This window comes from Scomber scombrus, chromosome 8, assembly GCF_963691925.1.
Source record: "Scomber scombrus chromosome 8, fScoSco1.1, whole genome shotgun sequence".
Classification (NCBI taxonomy): Eukaryota; Metazoa; Chordata; class Actinopteri; order Scombriformes; family Scombridae; genus Scomber; species Scomber scombrus.
In genome coordinates this window covers 12,477,378-12,502,955 of record NC_084977.1, presented here as the reverse complement: position 1 = coordinate 12,502,955, position 25,578 = coordinate 12,477,378, and the positions used below count along the sequence as shown (strand labels likewise).

Here is a 25,578-nt window from a genome sequence, read left to right as displayed (position 1 = left end):
GGATCCCAGGCAGATTTGTTTACCGGTAATTAATTCACCTGATTGACATAACAGCTGCTGGAGCTATGGGAAGGCTGCGGCATGTGTGTGTGTGTGTTTGTGTTTGTGGTATATACAGCGTACTCCTGTGCAGACTTGCTGTGTTTGCATGTATTTAGTAGCATACCTGTTGTGTGTGTGAGTGTGTATGCATGCCTGTGCAGGGAGTGGCTCCTGCCGTCGAGGTCATTTCCATGTCGCAGGGTTGGGAGTCGGGTTCCTGGCAGAGAAGAGCAGCTCTCGGTCTTTCATCGATTAGGCCCGTCTGTCTGCTCACACACTCCTGCCTCTCCGCTAATCTTTATAGAGTTGACTTCACTGACAGAGTTATTGGGGCACTTGAAGTTGAGGGAAGAGGAGGAGAAGGAGGGCTGTGACAGAAGGACGTATGGGAGAATTGGGAGGAGAGTGTGACGGCAATGACGGTTAAGAGGGACGTGGCGAGGAATTCCTGGTTTGGTTACGGAGATTATGGAGACGCACAAGGCAAAATGAGACCAGCAGTTTGTCTGCAAGTCAGTCTGCAAGCCACACAAGCAACCGAACAGAAACATGTATAGGCACACAATGGAGTATTCATTCATGCATGAACACATCCATCTATAGGTATCCCTGTTCATCCTTGCCCTGCACAGACTGAGTTGTAACTGAAGCGTTGGTCCCTTTCCTGATTAAACCGCATCTCTTTATTTGCAGCCCTCTCACATCAAGGACAAGTTCTTTACATTTACAGCTTCAACCTGTCTGGTTTTTCAGCAGTATTCACAGTTTGTGCTTTTTTGTGTAGCTGTGGAACAAAGAATACGAGGGGAAAAGAGACGGCAGCAGAGTCACACACAGAGCCCTTGTGTGAATAATGTAAGCTCACAGATAGGTTGGACTGGACTGCATTTGTGTGTCCATTTGTTCAGAGCCTTAGGGTGTCAGTATGGACTTTTAACATTTTTATGTGTTTGTGAACACTTAAGTGTGTTTCTGTGTGTCTGTGTCTTTGTGGTGGCTGCCCAAGACTGTGCGCTCAGGCCGGGCAGGTCCAGCTGAGCCGTTGCGATCCGGAAGAAACGCAGGCCTGCAAGCACACACACATATTCACAGACACAGTTGCACAACCACTAACAGGTCGGTATCAGTGTTGTTGTGGCCAGCAGGTAGCAGTGTGTTGGCCTGCTTGTCTGGACCCAGATAACAGCAGATCCATTACCCCCTGGAAGCCGAGGTCTGATCACCGTACAGATAGAGCCGCTCACTCACTGTCTGTGGGACATCCAGCCAGCCAGCTAGCCAGCCTCCGCCATGGAGCTAAAGAGGATCACAGCCAGGGGTCAGAGGAGAGCAGACCCCTTCTGTTAGAGGAAATTGTCAAATACAAGCCCCATGACGGAATTGCACTTTTTTTTCCGGTTTACCCAAAATGAAACAAACTCCTCAAGGTTTTTTTTAGAGTCTCTGAATACTATTCGAAGGTGTGTTGAATAGTGAGATCTGCCTGCCTGTGCTCCGTTACTTAAACTGATAGAAATATAATATGAAACAAAGAGTATGTTTTTTTTATGTCTGGGTCTTGAGACTGACGACACTTTCAAACACAGAAAATACAGAAGTTAATTGAAGGGGGAAGTGTGCAGATTATTGAATGTAACACGTAGCCTCCGACATTTTCATTATATTACCGTATACCACACAATATATGCACAGGCAATATGTGTCCACCATATATGACAGTTGTGGTTGACATTTGTTTAATGTGGTGACAACAGTAATAAGCTCATCTCCGCAGTATGCATCATGTGACCATGGTTGTGGTTGGTGTTAATACAAGACAACCTTTGGATAAATACTTTTCTGCAAGGTGAAGCACTTTCAAATATCTATATTAATCACATTTGTGATTTAGAAAAAAAATTAAAAATGTGCTTCCCAGCCTTTGTGCTGATCTGCTCTTGATTCCATACACACACACAGGAAGCTAAGCACAGATCTTTTAACATGCTCAAATTGCTTGCAGAGACATTAAGAAAAAGGCTTCAATGAGTTTCTCTCTCAATGGGCAAGTAGGATAAAAAATAATTTTTCCCTGAGAAACTAAACTATTCTTTAACTAAATATTACTTAGACTTAAGCTAAATAACCACACTACAGAGCACATCATACAAGAGAGAATATATGGACTATAGCTCTAGGTTTAGAAAAAAATATTGAATTCTTAATTGATTTAGAAGCTTTTTCCATTTTGGAAGAGGAGGAGGAGGGATGGAGGGATGCAAAATAAAGACTGAAGATGCTGTATTGTGAACAAGCAGGATCATCAGTTAAACGTGGAGACTGAATGAAGATGGCTTGCGTAAGAATGTGGCTTGAAATGAATGAAAATTAAGTCGTGAAATGTAGCTGTGATTTCGGTGGCGGTCTCATGGAGGTGAAGGGAGAGTGAGGAAGAGGAGTGTGATGTGTGTGTGAGGAGTTAACACTGCAGGTATTGTGTGTCAGGTTTGTTTGTGTGCAGAGAAAGAGGGAGATAGCAGTGGCAAACAGGGCAGCTATCAAAAGCCACAGGCTGCTTTAAACTCCATCTCTGTTTCTTTTTATCTCTTCTTCTTCTTCTTCTTCCTCTTCTCTTTCTCATTTTTTCTTTCTTTCTTTCTCTCTATCTCCCTCGCTCTCCATCTCCCTCTCTCACTCTTTCTGTCCCCCCCTCTCTCTCTGCTCCCTGGCCATACTGATGATTGACGCCTGAGGGTTTTAATGGGCACTGGAGAGCAGGAGCTGAGGTCGGAGTTGTCATGGCAACTAGGAGAAGGGGCCTTTTGCTGCTGCTTCACCTGAGTACTGTGGAGCCTCGTTGACTGGCTGAGGCAGCCACACACACACACACACACACACACACACACACACACACACACACACACACACACACACAGACACACACACACACACACACACACACACACACACACACACACACAAACACACACACACACACACACACACACACACACACACACACACAAATACACACATATTTACATGCCAGCACCACTTCCATTCACTCTTCCTCCTCTCCCTGAGATGCCCTGCCGTTCATCCAGCCATCTTTGGCCTTCTCCCATCCTTTCTCATTTTCATTTCCATCCCCTGTTTTCTCTCTCTCTCTCTCTCTCTCTCTCTCTCTCTCTCTCTCTCTCTCTCTCTCTCTCTCTCTCTCTCTCTCTCTCTCTCTCTCTCTCTCTCTCTCTCTCTTCTCTCTCTCTCTCTCTCTCTCTCTCTCTCTCTCTCTCTCTCTCTCTCTCTCTCTCTCTGTATCTCTACTGATCCCTGAGTAGATAATGCTCTTTGATACGCTACAGCTGTTCAACTATGTGTGTGTGTGTGTATGTGTGTGTGTTGGCTTTTGTGTGCATGCATGTGTGTAAATAACCAGTGTTTAGCCTATTGTTTTTGCTGTCCCTTTGTTCGATGACAGCTCACAATTACATACTTTATAGGGTCAGGTTGAGGTTAGCAGTGTCTTAGATCCCACTGTGTTTTTGTAGAAGATCATAAAACGAAGTTGCTCCATCTATCAAACTATATTCACCCAGGGTTATTTCATCTGTTACATCTGCTATTAGGGGTGTCCATGCGTCCAAGACAAACCTCTAGAAAACATACTTGAAAACGTACCCATGACTAAACGTAGGAGAGGCCCAACAGGGATCAGAAGATAGTCACACCCCATCCATAGCTAATGTGGAAATATCTTAAAGTGCGATGCTCCAAAAAATCTGGCCACAACTGACTCTCGTTCATAAAATGTCAACTTCGCTCTAGAAATACTTTGTCAATCTTTTTTTTTTTCAACGAGTCACTACGATCTCAACTCCTGTCCTCTAATAATCACATCTGTGATTGACAGTTCGCTCACCTGGTGCTCTCCCCTGCTTTTGGACTTTTTTCTCTGGACCTGTAGTTGTACTGTGTTTGTGGTTGAGAAGCAGTTACCATAAGCAACAACTCTGGTCTTCAAATGGCTGCTCAATGGGTCACATCAAACCTCGCTGTGTCCATCTTTATACATAAACTATGGGTGCACCCAAACAGTGAAAGACAGAGAGCCAGAGCACCAACATTTGACCCAAGATCCACTGAAATACAAATGCACAGCTGGGAAGTCTACTTTTTACAAAGTTTTTTCTTTTCACTCTTATTTGATCTTATTGGTCGAGATAGACAAGAAACATGGGAAGAGAGACATGGATCCCATGCAGCAAAGTTCCCCAGCTGGAATTGAATCAGGGATGTTGTGATATGACCTCCAGTCCACAAGGGCAACCAGATGTATTTGAAGTAAAAGGCAAAAACAATGCATCCAGTTAAATTTTTTTTTTTTCATATATCATCTTGTCGGTGAACCCCAATCAAATTATTTTTGCATTTTGTTATCCCGCCTTCATGTCTGTACTAGGGCTGTGGATTGGTTAAAAGAAATGAACAAGTTAATCGCATAGTGTGCTGTGATTAATGGCGATTTTTTTTCTTCTGAATATTAACCTTACCTTTTAATAATGGACATTAAAATGAATATCACAGAATGTATAATCAACAACAAGAACCACAGATTTCCAATAAAACCATCAAAGCCATTTACTGTCTGCTTGAAAGGCATATTTCTTATAGAAATAATTAAAAAGCCCAGGCCCATATGTTAAAGTGCTAATTGAATTTTAAAACTGTCAAGGCAATTAAAATTAGATATCATCTTAGAAAGCAATAACTTCTTATATGCACTAATATAAATGATGATAAACAACTATAAATGTCATAAATGTATAAGGGCCAGTTGGATTTCATCAAGGTCCACTACAGTCCACAAAAATGGGAAAGATGAACAAGAAAAGATTCTGATTCACAAATGGAAGAAAAAGTTCTAAAGGACCCTTTTCCTTCACCAAACTTTGGAGCGTTATTTAGCCTCCTTCTTGACAAGCTAGCATGGCATGGTTTCCCTTAGATCATCTAGTTTCATATGATACTAGTATCTTCACTCTAGCTTTAAAATTGAGCCCAGGTTCTGGAAGACAGTAATGCATTAATTGCATTCATTTTTATTAAAAAGATGTTAATTTTTGAATCAATTTTAAATATTTAACACGTTAATTTTGACAGTGCTAGATTGTCTGTTGTCATTACTGTTTTTTCTAAGTTAGTAGATACTGTTGACTTCTTCCTCTTCATGCTTTTCTACTGTTGAGGCTACGAGGAACACACACACACACACACACACACACACACACACACACACACACACACACACACACACACACGTAGAAGCATCTTTAGCAGACTGTTCAATATCCGACCTTTCATCACCCTTTGAGAGAAACCTCTCTCTCTCTTTCTCTTTCTTGTATGCCAGCTCTGTCGGTTTTAATGTCTCCCCCTCTCTTTTTTCATCTCTCTCTCTCTCTCTCTCTCTCTCTCTCTCTCTCTCTCTCTCTCTCTCTCTCTCTCTCTCTCCACTCTCTGCTTGCGTCTGACTCCTGTGGATATGTCCATGTCCACAGTCTGTAAGTCTCTTATGTTTTGTTCAGAGTCCCACAGATTCACACTCTCTTGCCAGTGTGTGTGTGTGTGTGTGTGTGTGTGTGTGTGTGTGTGTGTGTGTGTGTGTGTGTGTGTGTGTGTGTGTGTGTGTGTGTGTGTCCTGCCTTGTGGCCCCGGGGCCTGTTAGTTAGTGTCTAGGCCATGCAGGTCAGCTGAGGGATGGAGGGATTGTTTGCTCTGGAAGTGAATGAAGCTCTAGTTACAGTGGGGGAGGGGCAGGAGACTAGCACTGTGTGTGTGTGTGTGTGTACATTTAGTGGATGTAAGTCTATGATTGTTCTGGAGATAAAAGGTTTTTGTTTAAGCAACGCAGGAATAAAACTCTATTAGCACTCCTCTGTGATTGTGCAACAAGTCCTCCAACCTGTTCAAAAGAGGTTTGTCAGCTCTTTCCTAACTGAATCATATAAGCATTTTGTGATCTGCCACCTCTGTGGTTATGTTATGGTCACATTTAGCCATCTAAAATTACTTAGTTAAGGAAAGACTCTGATCATGGTCAAAAGATACACTGATTGTAAGAGTGATGTCAGATTTTCAGAAGTTGCACAAGTGTTAAAGGTTTAATAAAGGTTGTTTGAATAATCACTATGTCCATGTGTGAATGTTGGGCTCTGACAAAGCAGTTATGACCAAACACTGTCTGTCAGTTTCGCTGCCTCGGAAGAAAAGCAGAGCAGTGAGTGTCACATCTGTATTCTCCCTCGCGTTGAAAATCATTATAATTGAGAGGAAAGATGAAGGAAACCCTGCCAGAAATACATTTGGTTGCTGCATTCAAACTGGCGTTGTATGCAGTAATAAAGGCTGCCGTATAAATCAAGATCTCTCATTGATTTACATTTTTTTACATTATACAGCAGATTCCAATGGATCTTAAATACAATCTACTGGAGAACAGGGCTGGATAACAAACCTGCTTTGGCCCGGCAAAATGTGTCTGTAGCATTTAGTTAGCATTGGAAGCTTAATCAGATTTGTGTTCTTTGTGTCTTTGTTTTCTTTTCTTCACTTTTCTTTGATTTATAATAATCTCAATCAGGAAATGTACTTTTTTTCAGCATCTGTAACAGAACTCTGACTGGTATTAAAAAAGTTTGATGTTCAGCCCTTCACTGAGGCTCCGCTGGAAGTTAATTTAAAGCAGTTGCAGGAAGTGTTGAGTTTTGACATTGAAGACTAATATTGTTTAGTTTTGCACATTTTCACATAGTTTTCTGGTCAGTTTGGAACATTTCTAGGGAGGAAAGGACTTGTTTACTGCTCAGGAAAAAGAAGAGCAAATGTGAGCAGATCTGAACACAGCGAGAGTCTTATCAGAGGAAGAAAACAGGAGCTGTGCATTTGTACGACTCTTCCTGATCATAACCTCACCACCTGATACAACCGACAGCTTCTTACCCCACTTTCAAGTTCAGCTGCTGCTGAAAAGATACAATCGATTTTGGCTGTCTGTTGCAGTCTGATGGTGCAAACTAGTTCACTGGAAGCAGAAGCCTCAATGTTCCTCTTAGATAGTTTTGTGTCCTTCATCAAATAATCATATCCTCATCAGTTAATGGTAATTGCTCCATTTGTGTCCAGACATTCAGACAGCGTAATCAGGGTTGGAAGTTCATACATTACATTGTTTAGTAAATAAACATCTCCTCATTGTCTTATTTATCTTTACATATACATTTGATAGAATAGAGACAATATGGATAAGAAATAAAAAACAAAGAATCATCTACAAACCTGATATAACTTAAGAAAATACTTAAACAATAAAAAACAGGAGCCATAACAATGTTGGTTTTTTTTTTTAGATTTTTTGTTTTCTTTGTTTTCGACATTGCTTATATCCATGTTGACCATAGATGCATGCAAAAAGGTCAATTTTCTGCTGCATTTTAGTTGTGACCACCTGAATGAATGAACCTGATTCACCTATTGTGGCCATTGTTTTTTTGTTTTGGGGGTTGTGGCTGCAACCATAGGATTGTAATAGTTTTCTTGGCTTTTTAAAAGTAGAGTCCTTAACAAATTTTCATTTTCACCGTTTGATTTCCTGAGGGGATACCTATGATGAATAACTTTGGGTCAAAGTTTAATTTTGTATCCAAAATTAGTTCTGTTTCATTTTCAACATCCTCTCAGTGCCTTTGCATAATTGGACAGCCTCATAATATATGTGAGAAGTCTCATTGGTGGCCACAAACCCCACATAATTCTGGAGATTTTACTTATTTAGCTGCTGTGAGTGGATTTCTGAAATACCTGTTTTTGACCTTCGAGTCTAACTCCCTCCAGTTTGGGCATTTTGTCAGTTTATGACCAGACAAGCACATTTCATACCATTTATTTTCAAAAATGACTTGAGTTCAGCAAAGTTCCCAGTTTTTTTATAATCCAAATCTTTATTCTTATGATTGTGTTGCAATGCTCTGTAGACTTTTCCTCTTCAGATTTCCTTAATGTGTTTACCCATTTCTTTTTTTTCTGAATATAATGTCTGACTTGTAGAAGTTGATGAAAATTATCCTGGGCGAGTCGGTTAAATTTTGAATGAATAGTTGGAATGACTTTAGTATTGGCCATCAAATAATTGGCCAAGTTACACCGGCCCACTGTCAAGCCAATATCAGTACTGGATGGACTCTTTATATTCAAATTCTTATTAGCTTATTCCTTATTTTAGATCATACTTTCCATTTTTTCTCAACCCATTCATTCTTTATTTTGGGTTTTTCTCTGTTCTATCTGGCTCATGAATTGTATCGAACCTTGTGGTACTGGACAGGACTCTGTTTGCATTCCCACTCACACTGAATCTAAATCTTCAGTTATTCATGACATTATTATTTTGAGTTGTTCTGCCCAGTGATCGTTTTGCAAATCAGGTAGATTAATACCTCTATCTTTTTATATTATTTTATATTTATATTTTTAACTTATTCTCCTATTCTTTATTTTGCCCAACAACATTTGAAATAATTTTGTCTGGGGTTTCAAAAATAGATTTTGAAACATGAAGAGCAGGCGGTTTACAGTAACATATTCATTCATACAGTTTCTACTCAATCAGTGAATGTCAGAAGTAAAAGCTCTGAATTTTTCAGATCATGTCTTCTCTCTGTTGTCAATTTTTCATAGTTAGCTCCAAATGATTGTAATATTAAGTGTGTTATTATAACCCTTAAATATCTAAACCTTTCTCGGTCCACTGGAACAGGGTTGGAAGTTTTTGGAGCAAACTATTTTCCAGCTGCATTTGTTTTTCCATTGTTTTCAGTGAACTTATTTTAACACCTTGCTGATTGTTACGTTGTCCTGCAATGTTGCTTCACCAAACAGGAAAATTGAGAGTATGCTGTCCTTTTTGTTTTCAGAGTGCAGCCGCTGCCCCCAGTCCAGTGATGGGCAACATGCCACCCAATGATGGCATGCCAGGAGGACCCATGCCCCCGGGCTTCTTTCAAGTAAGAAAAATAACTTTACTTCTGACTTCAACCCTCACCCGCCCCCACCTCCACCCATCACACACCCCCAGACAGCCCCTCCGCCCCTCCCATAGCCATCGCTAAGCCTATCTTTCTGTCTCCTCCTCCTTTTTTAGCCTCTTTAGCTGTCCTAATCCCTGTCCAGATGTGTTCCCTTCTCTGTCTCTCTGCCTTTGTCCCATATGTCCACGCTCGGGTTGTTAACTCCTGGTGCTCTGTCTGAGCTCTGAGTTTTGCTGTTGTTCTATTTGCCCAAATATGAAACATTGCTTTAGTGTGTAGGTGAAAGGGAGAGGAGAGGAGAGGAGAGGAGAGGAAAAGAGAGTTTTCTCTGGTTTATGTTGCTCCACTAATTCCTCCTGTCATCACTGTTCTCTGAAGGCTGTCTCGGAGGCTGACGAGGTCACACTCTCTCTCTCTCTCTCTCTCTTTCCGTCACTCTTTCTTTTCTGTCTCATATCCAAACACGCACACACGCAAGCCTTATTTGACACTCTGACACACATTAAACTAGTAACACTGTTAAAATTGAGGTTTTAAAATATCTGAGCCCCAAAGACATTCATTGAGTTGAAAAGAGAAATGAAGAAAAATTGCTGCGCTACCTTTAGTAAAGCCAAACGTCTTAATCTGCAACGTTATTATGAAGACAGTCAGTGAGTGAGAGAGTAGTTGCACTAACAGGAACTTGCAAACATTAGATTTCATCACATCACATAATTACCTGTCCAAGATCTGGGAACAGTTATATTTTTATGGAGGCAAAGGAGTCAGTGACTAAATCTGGCTGTCTTCCTTAATGGGCAGAACAGACGGAGGGTCTCTTGATTATAGAGACTGTACCGCTGCCAACAGATCAAAAGTTTGACACCTGCAACAGTCATTTGTCTCATTTATGTGTCCATGGTCAAAAATGTACACCTACAGTATACCCCTATGCCTATGTTTTTATGGATGGGAGAATTGAAACGTGTGATGATAAAACACTCTCATCCTAACCCTTATATTAAAAATGTGATAAAATGATTAGTTAAGTCATTGATTTGTCAATTAATAGAATTATTTTTGCCAACTTTGGTTATTTTGATAAACATGTAACTAATTTGTCATATAAGAATGTCTGGTCCTGGATTCTAAAAATGTGAGAATTTTCGGCTTTTCTCTGTTTTATATCATTTTTAATTACATTTTGGGGGATTTTGGAATGTTGGTTACCCTAAACAAGCTATTTGAAGGCTGATATTTTGCACTATTTATTAGATTAAATGAAAAAAAGACACATTAATCGATAATAAAAATGATAGCCGCCGCTTTGGTAATTTTGTTTGCACGTTTGGTATTTTTATATTTTGTTATTCACTTGCAAGAATAACAAATGTTCAGTATTCCAGGATGCTCTCTGCGTTAATGATTCAACATGTTTTACAAATTTCTTCCCAGTGGATGTTCAGTATGCCTGATGTGTGTGTGCATACAGTGTGCAGCTGTATAGCCAATTGCCTGCGTTTTCTTGTACTGGTTGATTGGCAGCATGTCATGCGCTGTGCTGCCTGTATGTGTGTGCGTGTGTGCGTGCGTGGCGGGGTCGTGGAGAATGTTAATGATGTATGAGCAGTGAGCAGGCCAGGGAGAAAGCTATCTGATGGTGTTGCGTGAGTGACATTGCTTTCCATAAATAGACCCAGTGTGCACACAGACAGATAGATAGATAGATAGACAGGCAGGACAGGCAGCGGGGAGACAGAGAAGAAAGAAGGGATGGTTTCTTTTTCCAGCACTTCTCTTCTCTTCTCTTTCTACTTAACTCGGTTAATCTGGGCAGCAAAAGCAGGCAAAGGTAAAGAAAACAAGTAAAACACAAGTGCAAAAAGAGAGTCTGGATTGCACACAAACACACTGACAAAATGCTCTCTGCACCTCTTTTAAACTTAACATCAGATATCCCAAAATCAAGAGAGATTTTTTAAGTGTACCGTAGTGCGTTCACATCGCATCTTTCAACTTCAGCTGGAGCTGAAACCACACACACTGTGTTCCCTGGTAGCTGACATTCATTCCCTGGTGAACTAATGTGGTTGCAGTCCACGCTGAAAGTGCAGGCTACTGAGTTTCTGCAATTCATTTATTCATTCAGGTGAAGGCAAGGCTGATTTATTTTTTTAAAATATTTCCTTTATTGAGATTTTACTCATATTCTCTCACATGCACTTTGGAGTTAAGGTCAGTAACATTTGGCAGTGTGAATTTTCCACATTTGTAGTGTTTGAGTGCAGAAGACTCAAGACTCAGACATGTTCTTTTCATATTTTTGTTGCAGAGATATGAATGGATTGTATCGACTGAAACAGAATTTCCTCTGTGTTTTAGTCATTTCTCATCCAAACTCAGGCTCGGCTTTCTCTCGACACCTTCTCCCTCTCTCCTTTCTCCTTCGTACGCCTGGCATCCTTCTGCATGACATTTCCTCACTCTCTCCATTTCCCCTGTCTTTGAAACTATTATTTTCTCGCTCTCATACGCTTCACTGACACATGCTTACTCACTTGACTCTGTTGTGTGTGAACTGTTCACATGCGCTTTGTGTGTGTGCTGTGGAAATTTTTCCCAGTTGCACTAGCACAGTAATTAACATAGGTGACCCCAGAACTGTTATTGGCTACAGTCGGGCAAAAGGAGGGACAGTAGAGGAAAATGGAGGTGGAAAAAGAAGGAGGAGTAGGGCGACCGCTTCCTTGCTCCCCTAATCTGTAGGTCACAGGACAAGCCAGGCATTGCGCTCCTGCGGCGGGGGGAAAAAGGCTAGATAAAGAGAGACATGCTTTAGGTAAGAAGACAGAGGAGAAAGAAGAAAAGGAAAGTGTGGCCAAATAACAGAGAGAGATGCTGTGTTGGTGCGAGGATCTGTGCGGTGTATACGTTTGGTGTATAATCCTCCTCTCCTCCCAGCAAAAGTCCATCACTGCTGCATCATGGCCCTCTGGGGGGGACAAGCAAGGGGGGAGACGATGGGGAGGGACGGTGGGGGGGAGAGGCTGCAAGGAGAGACAGAGTTAATGACAGGGAGGAGGAGGGAAAATAAAGCAGCAGAGAGTGGAGGAGAAGAGAGGACACTGAGACGTCAGGAGACTGTCAAAAATGTTTTGTATTGGCTTTCATGGATGTGTGGTCACGAAACTGGAATTGGGATTTACTCTACAAGCTTTTATGCAGCAGATGTATATAGACAATTGGACTGATTGATGAGGAAAAGAGACCAAAATCTTGAAGAGACCTGAATAAATAAGTGTTAGGAGTCTGTTCCAGGGAACAGCAAATTAAATAAAATGCCCTCTTCAGAGATTTTATGGTCCATCTGTCAAATAATACCCTAAAAATCCCTCTTTTGTTGACCCTCCTGATCTACATGTGGCACGTCAGGTACTCAAAAAACTTAATGTGCTCCGTTAAGTCTATAAACCAGTTGGGGTGGGGCAGCCTTTTTTTTTTCTTTTTCTTCTGGACTGGAATCACTCCTCTTGCCAAAAAAAGGATCCAAAGTCAAGGGCAGTATGTTTTACTGCAGGTAATTGCAGCTCTTCAGGGACAACACCAAAAAAGCACAACAAGAGGATTAGGCTTGATTACACATTTAAGAACAAGCAAGCAGGTATCAAAGAGGAATTTAAGAAGCCGTTCAAAGCTGACACATGGCAGGCACATGGTGAATTAGGGAGACATCTGCTCTCAGTAATTTATTTATCAAAGGTAAGACTGATCTCTGGGTTCATTGTGGCCAGTTGATGCACATAAGTGGCGAATGGTGAAGGGCTTTTGAAAGTGAAGAGAGGAATGAAGAATGGCGGTGCAGGTATTATTTATTATCTATAAGGGGTCAGAAGTCAAATGTCAGTGTTTCAATGAGGTCTGGTTGAGATCTTGGGTCGCTTAGGGACAGAAAGAAAATTGCAGGGTTGTTAAGGGGCTTTTTTTAGGACACAAATCAGCGCACATGTTGCCCAAACAGTTGAAATCTACCAAAGTGAGACATAACAGCGTTCACGATCTTTGACCACTGGACAAAAGAAGCAAACTGGTTGTATCTAAAAATCTCTGTGAAACATTTTAATCTCCTCTACTGCCATATCTGAAAAAGTGCTTTTAAAAGACGGATGCTAAAGGACACAGATGAGAATGCACTGGCGAAACTTTTCATTTCTGCCTGAACTAAACCCACCGAGTAGAGGAACCGTCTTTGACTGTTATCATCACTGCTTATCCTTGAGAGGACAGTGACAGAAATGATACCTAACAATTCTCCTTCCCGCCATTCAGAGGAATGACAGACACGTAAAAAATGAGAGGCTGTCCTCAGAAAAATGTTTTGTCTATTCATTGTCTGCCTGTGACTACAGTTAGACCGAGTTCACACGCGTTGATAACACTCACTACGGTTAAACACTGATTTGAATGTAGCCTTTGTCTCACACTGCATTTGCTTCATCCCTATCAGCGGCGTGTTTCCGATACGGGGTGTTTTTATCTGTTTGGAGACAGACATGAGAACTCTACACACACGTTTCTCTGTGTGTCGGTGTGACTTCAGCTGAACGTTTGCTCTCATCTGAGCAGGGGATCACAGATATATATAAATCATTTGTGGCAATCCTAACATGTTTAAATGGCTGTCAGCGTTTCACCACCGTCCTCAGGGAGAAAACACCCCTGATAGCGTGTTCCCGTCTCTGAGCTGACGTGTTGCCATGCTATATACCATGAGCTAACTGGAGACCTACTGCTGCCACCGCCACTCTCTCTGGAATGTTAGCAAGGAATGACAATGAGTGTGTGTGTGTGTGTGTGTGCGTGTGTGTGTGTGTATATGTGTGTGTGTATATGTGTGTGTGTCTGTGTGTGTGTGTGTGTGTGTGTGTGTGTGTGTGTGTGTGTGTGTGTGTGTGTGTGTGTGTGTGTGTGTGTGTGTGTGTGTGTGCAGTGCTGTTCCTCCTGGCTTTGTTTGTTGTGTTCAGTGATGCAGGCTGCTTTGTGTTCTCGGTCTCTGCTTGTGTGTGTGTGTGTGTGTGTGTGTGTGTGTGTGTGTGTGTGTGTGTGTGTGTGTGTGTGTGTGTGTGTGTGTGTGTGTGTGTGTGTATGTCCAATAGTTTCACTGCAGTTACACACTGCCCTCTAGTGTTAGCTATAAACAGTCAAAAAAAAAACTTGGATGACTGGTACTCTTCCACCCCCCCCTTCCTCTTCTTCCTCTCTCTCTCTGTTAGTGGTCCATCAGGGGCAGCGGTGTGGGTCTTCCTTAAGCTGAAATGAGTGGTGGGGAGGCGAGGGGGTTGTGTTGATGGGTTTGTGGTACTGTGCCAAGCTGTTATCTCCTTAGCCGGGTAGAAAATGATTTTATTAATTGCTTCATTTAACGCTCCCCCTGTCCCCCTCCTTCTTCCCCGCTCCTGCACAAATACACAAACAACACCACACAAACACATACACACGCACGCTCACCAACCAAGATAGTTTTCAAACTGGCCCTGCGTGCACTTCTGTGACAGTTGAAACGTTCTCTCTCTCGCTCTCTCTGCAGGGACCTGTAGAGAGAACAGTACAGCCATAAAGGCCATATGCTGGCCCATTCAGATGTAATAGCAGGAAGGCCTAGGGAGGCCCAGCCAGAGGAGCTATGTTCCATTATGGCACATTATAGAGAAGAACAAGAGAGGAACACTGTGTGTGTATGTGAATGTATTTCTTACTAAATCAGCTCACACAGTCACATTATGGGGACCCACCACCAATTTGGGTACAAAAATCTAGTCCCCACAAGGTAAACTATTAAATTTCTAGATTAAATATGGGGTTAGTGTTGGGGTTGGGCATGTAGCAGTTATGGTTTTGGTTCGGAAAAGGCTCCAAGAAATTACTGTAAGTCAAAGCAGTGTCCTCCTAAGTGATGAAAACTAGGCTGTGTGTGTTTGTGTGTGTAGAGGAGAAGCAGACTGCTGCAGCTGGGTCAGTGCAGCCAGACCCCGCAGGGGTGTCTTGTTAGAGACATGCACACACACACACAGGCAGGCTGGCTCGGCAACAACAATAACCTCTGAGGTCAGACAGAGCTAGCGCTGCATTAGCCCCAGTGTGAACCTGCTGAGAGACAGAGCAAGCCAGTACAGCTGGTGTTAACCACCCAAAACATACACACACTGAGAAGCAGAACAACCACAATGGCAGCGGTACAAACGTCATAACTGTGCCAACACATCCGGAGTACACTGTATGTACAACTAAACAAACATTTCCAGAACACTGAAGAGATGCTTGTTGTTTGGCTTTATTGAAGACATGACAGTTTCTCACATGAAGTGGTCTCATAGAGATAGGAAACACCTGTCGTAAGAGCCCTAGAGTTCTACAGTTTTAGTGCTTTCACAAAGGGCTGTGAGTCCATGAATAAGTGTTTCTGCTCATGAGCAGTATTGTTTTCACGCGTATGTACAAGCTCATCTCTTCTGCCAAAGCATGCGCTCTTATACAGTGTACCTGGCAGCGCAGTCTCACTGTATCTGTGCTTGTGGGAACGCACTTGTTTCAAGCTGTCAGTCAGGCATGTTTATTTTTCCCACTGTAGCAGTGCCCACAGGTTCCTGGTGCTCAGCTCTGTCGGCGCTCCATCATCCCAGCCATGCCACACAGGGAGGGCGGCGCAGTGGGCAGGGTGGGAAAGTGGGGGAGAGATGGAGGGGGGGTGGAGAGCAAGAGAAAGGGGGAGATGGAGGAAGAGTATATGTGAAACTGAAGCAAGAGAGATGCCGTTGCCTGCTTTAGGAAAACAGATGCACACAGGTGAAGAGGTGCACAAGTCTTGTCATTTACGTGTTTTGGTGAAGGTGTCTGTGCTGAACCAATCAGTTGATTTCCGAAGCAAGAATGCTGAATATTTTCTGGTTGTAGCTTCTCAAATGTGAGGTTTTGCAACTTGTTTTGTTCTGTATTTGCAAATGTATTATTTACATTATTGGAACAAATGCTAGGTGGGTTGTAGAGACGTGATTGTTTTTCCAATATTAGTATAGAGTAAACAATTGGTCAAAAATAATCATTGAATTAATAAAGGAAAGTCAATTTATTCTTAGAGCTCATATTAAAAGACAATTGTTAAATCAATAAAGTAAAAAAATCATTAATTGGAGCTCTAGCATGTGTGTGTGTGTACATGCATCTATTCCTCAGTGTTTGCATGAACAAGTACAAGCAAAATTATGTAAACATGACTACCAGAGCATGTCTGTGTGTGTCTCAGGTCATATTGCGCATGAGTAATCCCCTAATCCGTTAGCTTTTCACTGTGATGTTAGATACACACCTGTAGCTCCCACCCTCACCCTTCACTAGCCCCCGCAGTACATACACACACACACACACACACACACACACACACACACACACACACACACACACACACACACAAATATACTCAACACACGAGAGAAGATCCTGCTTTCACCTGTGAAAAAGAGGGAGATCTCATATTCACACTCATCACTACTCAGTTGCACTCTCTCACACACGCACACACACACCTGTAATGTTACCTGATAGCGGAGTGCTTGACGGAGGCTCTGGCAGACTACTAGATAAGCCTGGTCTGGCAGTGGGTGGTCCTCTCTCTCCGTATTGATGTTCAGGCAGTAACAGATCTCTGCTGGAGCGGCTGCTGCTGAGTCAGATGAGGTTACTGTAGGAAAAGACAAAGAGGTCAAAGTTCACACAGTCTTCTGATAGTGTATTCACTTTAATGTACTTAAAACCATTTGTTCTGAGAGCTTAACTCATAAAAAAGTCAATTCACTCGAAATTTTGAAACTGAAACTGCAGTTTAATCTGGAGTGGATTCAAGAGACAATATTTCAGCTTTTTTCAACCTGGGTCTAATTTTCCTGGACACCAGCACTTCTGGCCAACTGGATCAAGCATCATTTTGACATTTTTTATGAATTGTTTAGAAATACTCAATGGCAAAATTACTGACCGTAGTTGAACGCTGATTAAAGTCCACCTTTTGAATTGATCCAACCTCATCCTCGCAATTAGCCATTCCTGCACAATAAAATCAATATGTCCTTCTGTGAGTAAGTGACACATCTTGTTATGTGCACTCAGTGTTGATGTAACAGAACATATATAATTGCTTCACTGTAATTATATATTTAAATTGATTGTAATAAAATCTGCTTTAAATGTTCTGAAAGTACATCAGGCCACATGTTTGCAAACTTCTTACAAACCTCAAGTTGCCTTAAAATAATCAAGTCTTATCTTTACTGGCCTGTTGAGAAAAATACTGAATCTATTTCTTGTAGAAGCTGCTCGTTTATTTTGTCTCTCCACTACTGTATGTCACACTAGTCAGGTCTCATACCATAACTACGTTGTCTGAGCTTGAGTGCAAGTTGTGTGATTATACTGTTGGCGCGATGAAAACTGATGAAACTGAATCACCCAGAGCAGCAAAACTAAACAAGCATCTTAAAAACAGCAGTTTGGTAAGATTGGTAGCACTGATTTGAACGTTTCCCATTATAGCAAATAGTATTTATTTAGAAAATGTCAGACACATTTTTCAATTGCGAGTGTAATATCTTTTCAGTTCACCCAAATTCTCCCAAATATTTTTTCTCTTACCTCTATTTGTACTACCTTTTCTGGGAGAAGTAGTCACAATGAAAACTGGTGACTGAATTTTTTTCTAGAAAGGGAAATTGCCATTGAATTTTATTTTAAATGTAATATTTTCAGAAAAAATATTCCATTCTTTTTCATTGTATTGAGCTGGACTCACCTGCATGGCTGAATAGAATGAGTAACTTGAAAAAAGATGGGTTTTTTTGTTGTATTTTGGTGAATCGACCCTTTAAACATTGTATCACTTTGTCCTTTCGAATGATAACTTCTGCGCTTGCTCAGAAAAGGGCTTGTTGAATATAATATTTTTCCCAAAGAAGTTTGAATATCACCAACTACAATGTTGTTGCTCTTAAATAACATCTTTGTTTTTTCTTCACCAGGGTCCTCCAGGATCTCAGCCTTCCCCTCACACGCAGCCCCCCCCACATAACCCCAGTAATCCCATGATGGGACCTCACGGACAGGTAAGACGGACACATGTACACAGTCTTTTTTTCCCCTCAGCTGATGTGTTGTAGTTCCATCTTTAAGCCTGCTGTGTCACTCATCCACTCACTCACTCACTCACTCACTCACTCACTCACTCACTCACTCACTCACTCACTCACTCACTCACTCACTCACTCACTCACTCACTCACTCACTCACTCACTCACTCACACACAACAACAGTGTACAAACAGAGCACAGGTCCCTTGTTGCGCCAACAGACTGGACAGGCAGCATCCACGGCGGTGGGTTGGATGAATAATTTAGCTGTGTTGGCCCAGCTGCAAGGAGTGGAGGTGCATCTGGAGGGCCTTGTCCCTCCCTCAGCCCAGCACTCACCATCCCATAATCCATCAATAGACCATTAATATTGCAGCACAGCCTGACGCGGCGCAGCTCCTCACGTACAAACCCACCACAACTTGGTCAAGGAGGAGAGGAGAGGAGAGGATAGGAGGGTAAAAGAGAAAACAGTAGCAAGTCAGTCCGCGCCTCAAGGGCTAACTAGGATTATATAACTCGCCTTCTGCTTGCCCCAAACGTGTGCGCGCACGCACTCACTCACACACACACACACACGCACACACAAATAATAAACACTACATAATTACCACTGAGAGCTAGTCTCTTGTTGTACTTGTGTTGTCTGTGCTTATCTCTGTGAGAAAGATGATGATATGAACATTATTCTGCTGTTCATGCTCCGTGACCAAAACACACAACTCCGACCCAATCGCTATTCAAATCAGCATGTTTCCCCCTTGATGCTAAAATAGTTGGATTGAGTTGGGAATTAATTCTTATCATCTGACTCTATAATATGGCTTCACTGGATGAGGGTATTTGTAGTTGCAGCGTGCTCTCATAGGAAATTCTGAAAACCATCTGTCTGGGGTGCTTTACATTATTCACTAGTTGTGCGCTGGCTCTGTATGTGTGTCTCGGCCAACATGTTCTTGTCCCCCCTCTGCTGAAACATCTGTGTGGATGGTGTCTTCACTTTCTGTTATGCATCACACTCTCCATTCTGGGGTTTTGTTTTTTTTTGTAGCATTGGTGTCTGGTGATACAGACACAGTGGGAAAATGGCCAGCACATGTGCAGCTGCACAAAACCGGCAAATCTTAAGATGTAGAACATTGCTGCGGCTCTTCTTTCCCCCTCCTCCCATCCAACATGTTTCTCTTGTTCTCCTGCTTTACCTCCCCTCTCCCATATTGTTTTTCCAAAAGTTTCTGTTTTTCTTTCTCTCTCCGTCTCTCTTATCTGTCCTCCTTTACCTTTAGCCTAATGGATTTTACCACCTGAGGTCTTACTTTCCAGAACTTAATGACAAGCCCCTCCTTTTTTGGGAAAAGTAACAAAGCCACTACAGTGAATTGTTCTTTAACACAATAGCTCCCCCTGCTGACATGCGAAGATAACACATAATGCAGCAAGTTAGATGAATATAGATGAAAGTCATTTGTGCCTTGTGCTCACTCCTTCACTACCCAGAAGTATGAGCATTCTTTATCATGTACAATTTTTTTTATATTTGAGACCTAAAAAACCCTAATTTAAGACATTTAAGAAAAAGTAAAAAAAAAAATGTCCTTAAGAGGACAGAGATTTATGGATGTATGGTTATTAAATTTGAAGTTGAACTTAGTGGCACTCTTAAGATATGTACATTGTGGTGGTTTGTGTATTTTATAACACATATTTTCTTTTGTGGATTGTTTTTAAGTCATTTAATCTCTATTTCATTTCTTTAGAAGTCTATTCCTATAAATAAACATTGTCAATATAACTGCCTGACTACCTGACATCAAAGTGTTTTCTTTTTCAGTTGAGGATAGTAAATATGGTGAAACATCTTTATTAACTTTTTATAATAAATATAATTAGGGAAAATCTTAACTCAGTTACTTTTCTGTTATTCAGTTTACTGATTTTAGCTGCTGTCTTCTACTGTTTTGCGTATATTGAATAAAATGTGCTGTGAAAATTTGCTTTGTGCATAGCCTCCTCTCAGAGTTTTGAAATTGGGCATGATGATTAAAGTCTGTTCAAGCGAAAACATATTTGTAATATTTCAAAGCCATTAAAAAATCGGACATGTATTCATCTTTTCATCAACTTGAAATAAACCAACCATTGCCCTTCTCTTGTCCTTCCTGCAGCCATTCATGTCTCCGCGGTACCCAGGTGGCCCAAGGCCCCCCCTCCGTATGCCAAATCAGCCTCCTGGGAGCATCCCGGGGTCACAGCCTCTCCTGCCAAACAGCCTGGACCCCACCAGACCTCAAGGTACTGAAGCACATGAGGGATAACTACTTTTTTTTTTTTTTTAAACTGCACTTTGTACACTGCAAAATAATCTCATATTGGTCTCTGAATGTGAACGATTTCTCTTCAATTATGGAATTATTATTGATCTATACAGCACTGACATAATAACAAGTTATACTTTTCTTTGTGTAACCACAGGACATCCAAACATGGGGGGCCCAATGAGAATGAATCCCCCCCGGGGCATGGGAGGCATGGGCCCACAGGTAGGTAGCAAGTGCACACAGCGCTGACACAGTCATACATAATCTAAAACTCATAAAGCACAAAGGACTGAGTTATTTAAGCCAGTCAGGACAGTGGAAGGTGTCCTTCAGCTCTACCAGCCCACTGCACTCCCACACTGCAGCTGCCACACAGTCTAATTTGGTGCTTGGAATATCAATTCATGAATAAACCCAGTGTTTGGTTGTGCTTCATTAAAGCCTACTATAAAAAGAGCTATAATGTCAAAACAGCAGCCTATAAACTGCATGCAGATAATCCTTCCTCTCCACTGAAGAGAAAATCTGGTTCTGCCAGCCTTTTAACTTTGCCTGTAAAAGTCAGAAGCGCTTTGATGATTAGCTTGGCTCTGACCAGAGTGCACCCACTACCAACGCCAGATCTACATGTTAAATCCTACTTGCAGACTCCCACCTAGGGAGACAAACAGGGGTGTAATACTCAAACAGCTCAGAGCCAAAACATTTAGACCGAGAGTTTGCTTTGGCATTGTTGGTGTCCTTTTATCAACTCTTTTTTTTGTCAATGTGATTTAGTGTAATACATAAGATGCTTAAACAACAGTGTCCTTTTGAATTGCCAATACTGGACAGCTGCTTCATTCGGCACCCAACCACCTCCCACTCCAACATCACCTCACACAAAGACACACACACACACCCTGTGCCCCTCGGCCCCTCTCTGTGCCACCCTGGCTCGGTGACTTTGGCAGTGAGCGTACCAGCAGCTGGTGTGGCATCTGCTCGACAAGTGTAATCGTCTGCTGAACAAAACTCTGCCTCTGAGTGGAACTGCTCTCTGGCCTGCCCCCTACTCCCTCTCTCTCGTCTCAGTCACACACACGCACGCGCGCACACACACACACACACATACACACACACACACACACAGTACACACATGTGGTGCCAGCCAAACCGGCCTGCTGCGCAGTCATGAAAACATAAACACCAACACACAGAGGGGAGCATAGAGATACATACATGTATATCAAGACACACAACTCACAGACACACAACTTGCACACACTCTGCCCACACACAGTCCTATACACATAATTACACACTAATTAGTAAGAGACATGATCATGGCTGACCTTCATTAAGATTTAAACCTTTCTGTTTGATGTATACCGAGCAGGTGTGAGATGCCATGCTGACTTTGTGTTCCTCTCTTTGTGCAGAACTACGGCGGAGGGATGAGGCCTCCTCCAAATTCCATGGGGCCAGGGATGCCGGGCATGAACATGTTAGTAAACTGAAAAAAAATGAATGAAAGTTCTCAATTGTGTATAATTCTTGCTGCCGAGTAAAGCCTCATTTAAAGCTTTGGATAATCTTTGTAATTTAGGCCATTTCAAGCAGTTATGAGAACAGTTTCCTCATCAAGTCAATTGCTGAGATTTGGGGAAAAAAATGTATGTCAGCAAAACCACAGTGAGTATGGTTTGTCAAACTTGAACCAGGATATTAGTCTGCAAAATTTACAAGTGGACATTTATAATAGACAGTTGTAGGGCTGGGCGATTATGGCAAAAATTAATTGAACCTTTAACCTCGATTACGATTAATGAACGATTATGTATTTTCACAGTTTCTTTTGTTTTGGATTTTACACTGCTGCCCTCACACGATATTTTGTGATATTTTCACACATGAGTATCTTTAGGGAGTGAAAATAATGATGTTTTAAGGTGTGACGCTGTGGTTAATGTCTATTTTACTTGATTAGAACTATGAAAAGATCATGGTTTGGGTTCAAATGATCACTGGAGACAAGTTTTCAAATTATTTAAAGATATGCAACCTTTACTGTCATGGCAACAGTGAACACCACGATTAATTGACATGAGCAGGATTAAGTCGATTAGAGTTTCTAAATGTCGGTTTCGATTATTTTCCGATTAATTGCCCAGCCCTAGACAGTTGCAACCTTTGCCTTTGTTCTGTTCTTTAAAAAGTATAGTAAAAATGAGGATTGGCTGGCGTTTCCGCCTTGGTGCACTGACTTGTCCCCAAATCTCAGCAACAAAGTTGGTTGAGAAAAGCTATGTTGTTTCCACCAACAGGATGTGACAAGCTTTCCTTTAATCAAATTCCAGTAACTGATTACATACAGTAAGATCAAATCAAATTCAAATTAGACATCGCCATGCAAAAAAGTTTTCTAATATTCATCCTGATTTTTTTTTTTGTTTTATTTAAAGAAACTAGGAATGTTTGTTTAAGAACTTTGGATTAGCGCGTTGTGCTTGCAGTGCATTTTAATGAAGAGATGGGATTTATGAATTTAAATGTGCAATATGTAAGATTCAGAAACAGAGCAGCGGCGCTAACATTAGCCTGCTAAAACCACAATATATTTCACACCCTTTGGAGTAATGTTAGCTCACCTGTCCAATAGGAAGAAAGCCAGCTCAGTTTCAAAGTTAGCAGACTTAATTTCTAAGCTAATGTTAGCTAGTGTCCCAGCCTGCCACTCGGGAGCGCACATAAACGTCACATTCTTTGGATTCTCTCTCAAGATCTCACTTTTTAAGTTACAATTCATTCACTCATTAGCAATAGAAAACAATAACATTTTATTGTACATTTTACATATAGCACCTTTAAGACGAACCCACATGGCTTCTGAAAAAGTGGTACATGCAGCTGTTTTGTTTGCCAGAAATCTTCTATTAAATATCTGAATCTCTTTTCTCTGTTTTCTTCTGCAGGGGTCCTGGTGGAAGAGGTCCCTGGCCAAATCCCAACGCCAACTCAGTGAGTTACATTCTCCCACGTCGTTATCTCACCATGTGACTGAGTGTGTTTACAATAACCGTGTCCCGTGTTTTGTTTCACCTCTGGTCTCTTCTCTCCACAGATAGCTTATTCATCTTCATCTCCAGGCAACTATGTGGTAAGTGTCCCGTCATGGACTCATGTTTGACCGTGGGCCATAAATTACCTGTCACGCAGTGATATCTAACAGGCACGCTGCCTTCTAGATGCACTCAGCACTCATTTCTCTTTTCCTCTCTCGCTTCACCCCTCAGGGCCCTCCAGGGGGAGGCGGCCCACCAGGAACTCCCATCATGCCTAGCCCTGGAGGTGAGATATACACTTTAGTTTCCCTTCTGATTTGTTTCCCACTGTTCACTGAATGAGGGCTCTGTGAAAGAAACATCAAACCGTTTCTCTGTCAGATACATATCTGTCTTTGAGAGACTGGCAGTTATACTTTAAATGGTCAAATAGTGTACTCAGCTTATGGGATAGGTTCACAACTTTCACAAGTATGCCTTAAAACAGTAGTCGTTTTGAATAGTGAAACAGGTTTTTCTTGTCGTAATCATTCCACCTGTTCATACTGACCATTAAAAGATCCCAAACAAATGTGCTTACAGTGTAAATAATGTGGGAATAAATCCTCAGTCCTCGTTTGAAGAAAAAATGCATTTAAAAGTTTATTTGAAGATAATGTAAGACTTCAACCTCTGAGTAAATCAAATAAATCTTCCTTAGTTTGTGTTTTTAGTAAAAAAAAAAAATAAATCCCTTATTGTGTCTCCACAGACACTGTTTTCCTTTTGAGCTGTGGTGGAAGTATTGTAACAAAAAGAGGGAATTTGGCTTTAAAGACACAGTAACTCAGAAAGATGTTGACATGATTTGACTAATTGGGACGCACGAGGCCTCATATAAGCTTCAAATAAACCTTTAAATACATTTTTTTGCACAGAAGAAGGGCTGTGGATTTTGTCTGCCATTACTTAAATTAAAAGTGCATTATGAAGGCTCTTCTAATGGCAAGATGGAACAGGAGGAATGATTACAGCAAAAAAAAAAATTGAACCTGTCCTTTAATGTGATGTTATAAGTGACACATGCACACTTAACGCAGATATGTCAAATTTTCCCTCCATTGAAGCAAATGTGTCACATTTAAGACTTTGAGATTTGTTTTCACCATTTTCTACTGTGGTGAAAAGAATATTCTGGTGTTGTTAGCCGTGTTTTATAGTTTTATAAAAGGGAAGCAGAGGCATGTCAGTCTGCAATCAACTGAGTGATCCATCTTAGCTCTGACCAATCGATCTAGTGTCTGTCTATGGAGGATTAGCTGAGAACAAAACACTGTGGGCTGATATCCTGTAGATGTTCTGTTTCTGTTGGCCTGTGGAGAGCTTCTTTTTGTGTCCACTATTTATTATTTATATACGTACGTCTATTGTGATACGTTGCCGGGGCAACCTTTAGCACAAAACGCTCCTGCTCACATGTACACCGGGAGGGAAATCATATTTCCACTGCAGTCGCCAAGACTGAGCACAAACACTCACGCACACATACACATACAGTACACACACACATACCTACCTCCCACAAAAATGCACACCTCCCACTCAGTATTGCCCACCCACCCCCCACCACTCCTCCAGTCACGACAACAATAGCTAGATTCAGGGACACTAACAGCCAAGAATCTCTCCACCACTTTGTACATCCTGCATCCAGACCTTCCCCGTATTTCAATCTTTTATTCGTATTTATTCCTGCTTTTCTCAGTCTCCTACTCACAACTTTCTGCCTGCAATGTCAGATCAAGGTCACCTCATCCTTTTGAATATTTTCAGGACAAACAGACACATGAGGAGTGAAACAGCATGTACCAGTCATTGCCAGGGTGTCCAAATAATAACTTGGTCTAATCTCTTGATTGTAGGAATAAGAGATAATTGGGTTTCCTTTATTGTACATGGCAGAGAGTAGATTGATTGAC

The 25,578-nt window shown here is 41.6% G+C and overlaps 1 protein-coding gene across 2 annotated transcripts in view; it reads left to right on the top strand.

The window, feature by feature from the left end:
- ssbp4 (single stranded DNA binding protein 4) overlaps positions 1-25,578 on the top strand; it is an 86,466-nt gene that overhangs the window by 58,156 nt on the left and 2,732 nt on the right. For both annotated transcript variants that reach the window (XM_062423786.1, XM_062423787.1), the window contains exons 5-12: positions 8,991-9,080; positions 18,149-18,232; positions 20,423-20,549; positions 20,730-20,797; positions 21,998-22,062; positions 23,531-23,576; positions 23,680-23,715; positions 23,852-23,906. In XM_062423786.1, coding sequence (XP_062279770.1) covers positions 8,991-9,080; positions 18,149-18,232; positions 20,423-20,549; positions 20,730-20,797; positions 21,998-22,062; positions 23,531-23,576; positions 23,680-23,715; positions 23,852-23,906 — 571 coding nt within the window. The remainder of the gene's footprint in view (positions 1-8,990; positions 9,081-18,148; positions 18,233-20,422; positions 20,550-20,729; positions 20,798-21,997; positions 22,063-23,530; positions 23,577-23,679; positions 23,716-23,851; positions 23,907-25,578) is intronic.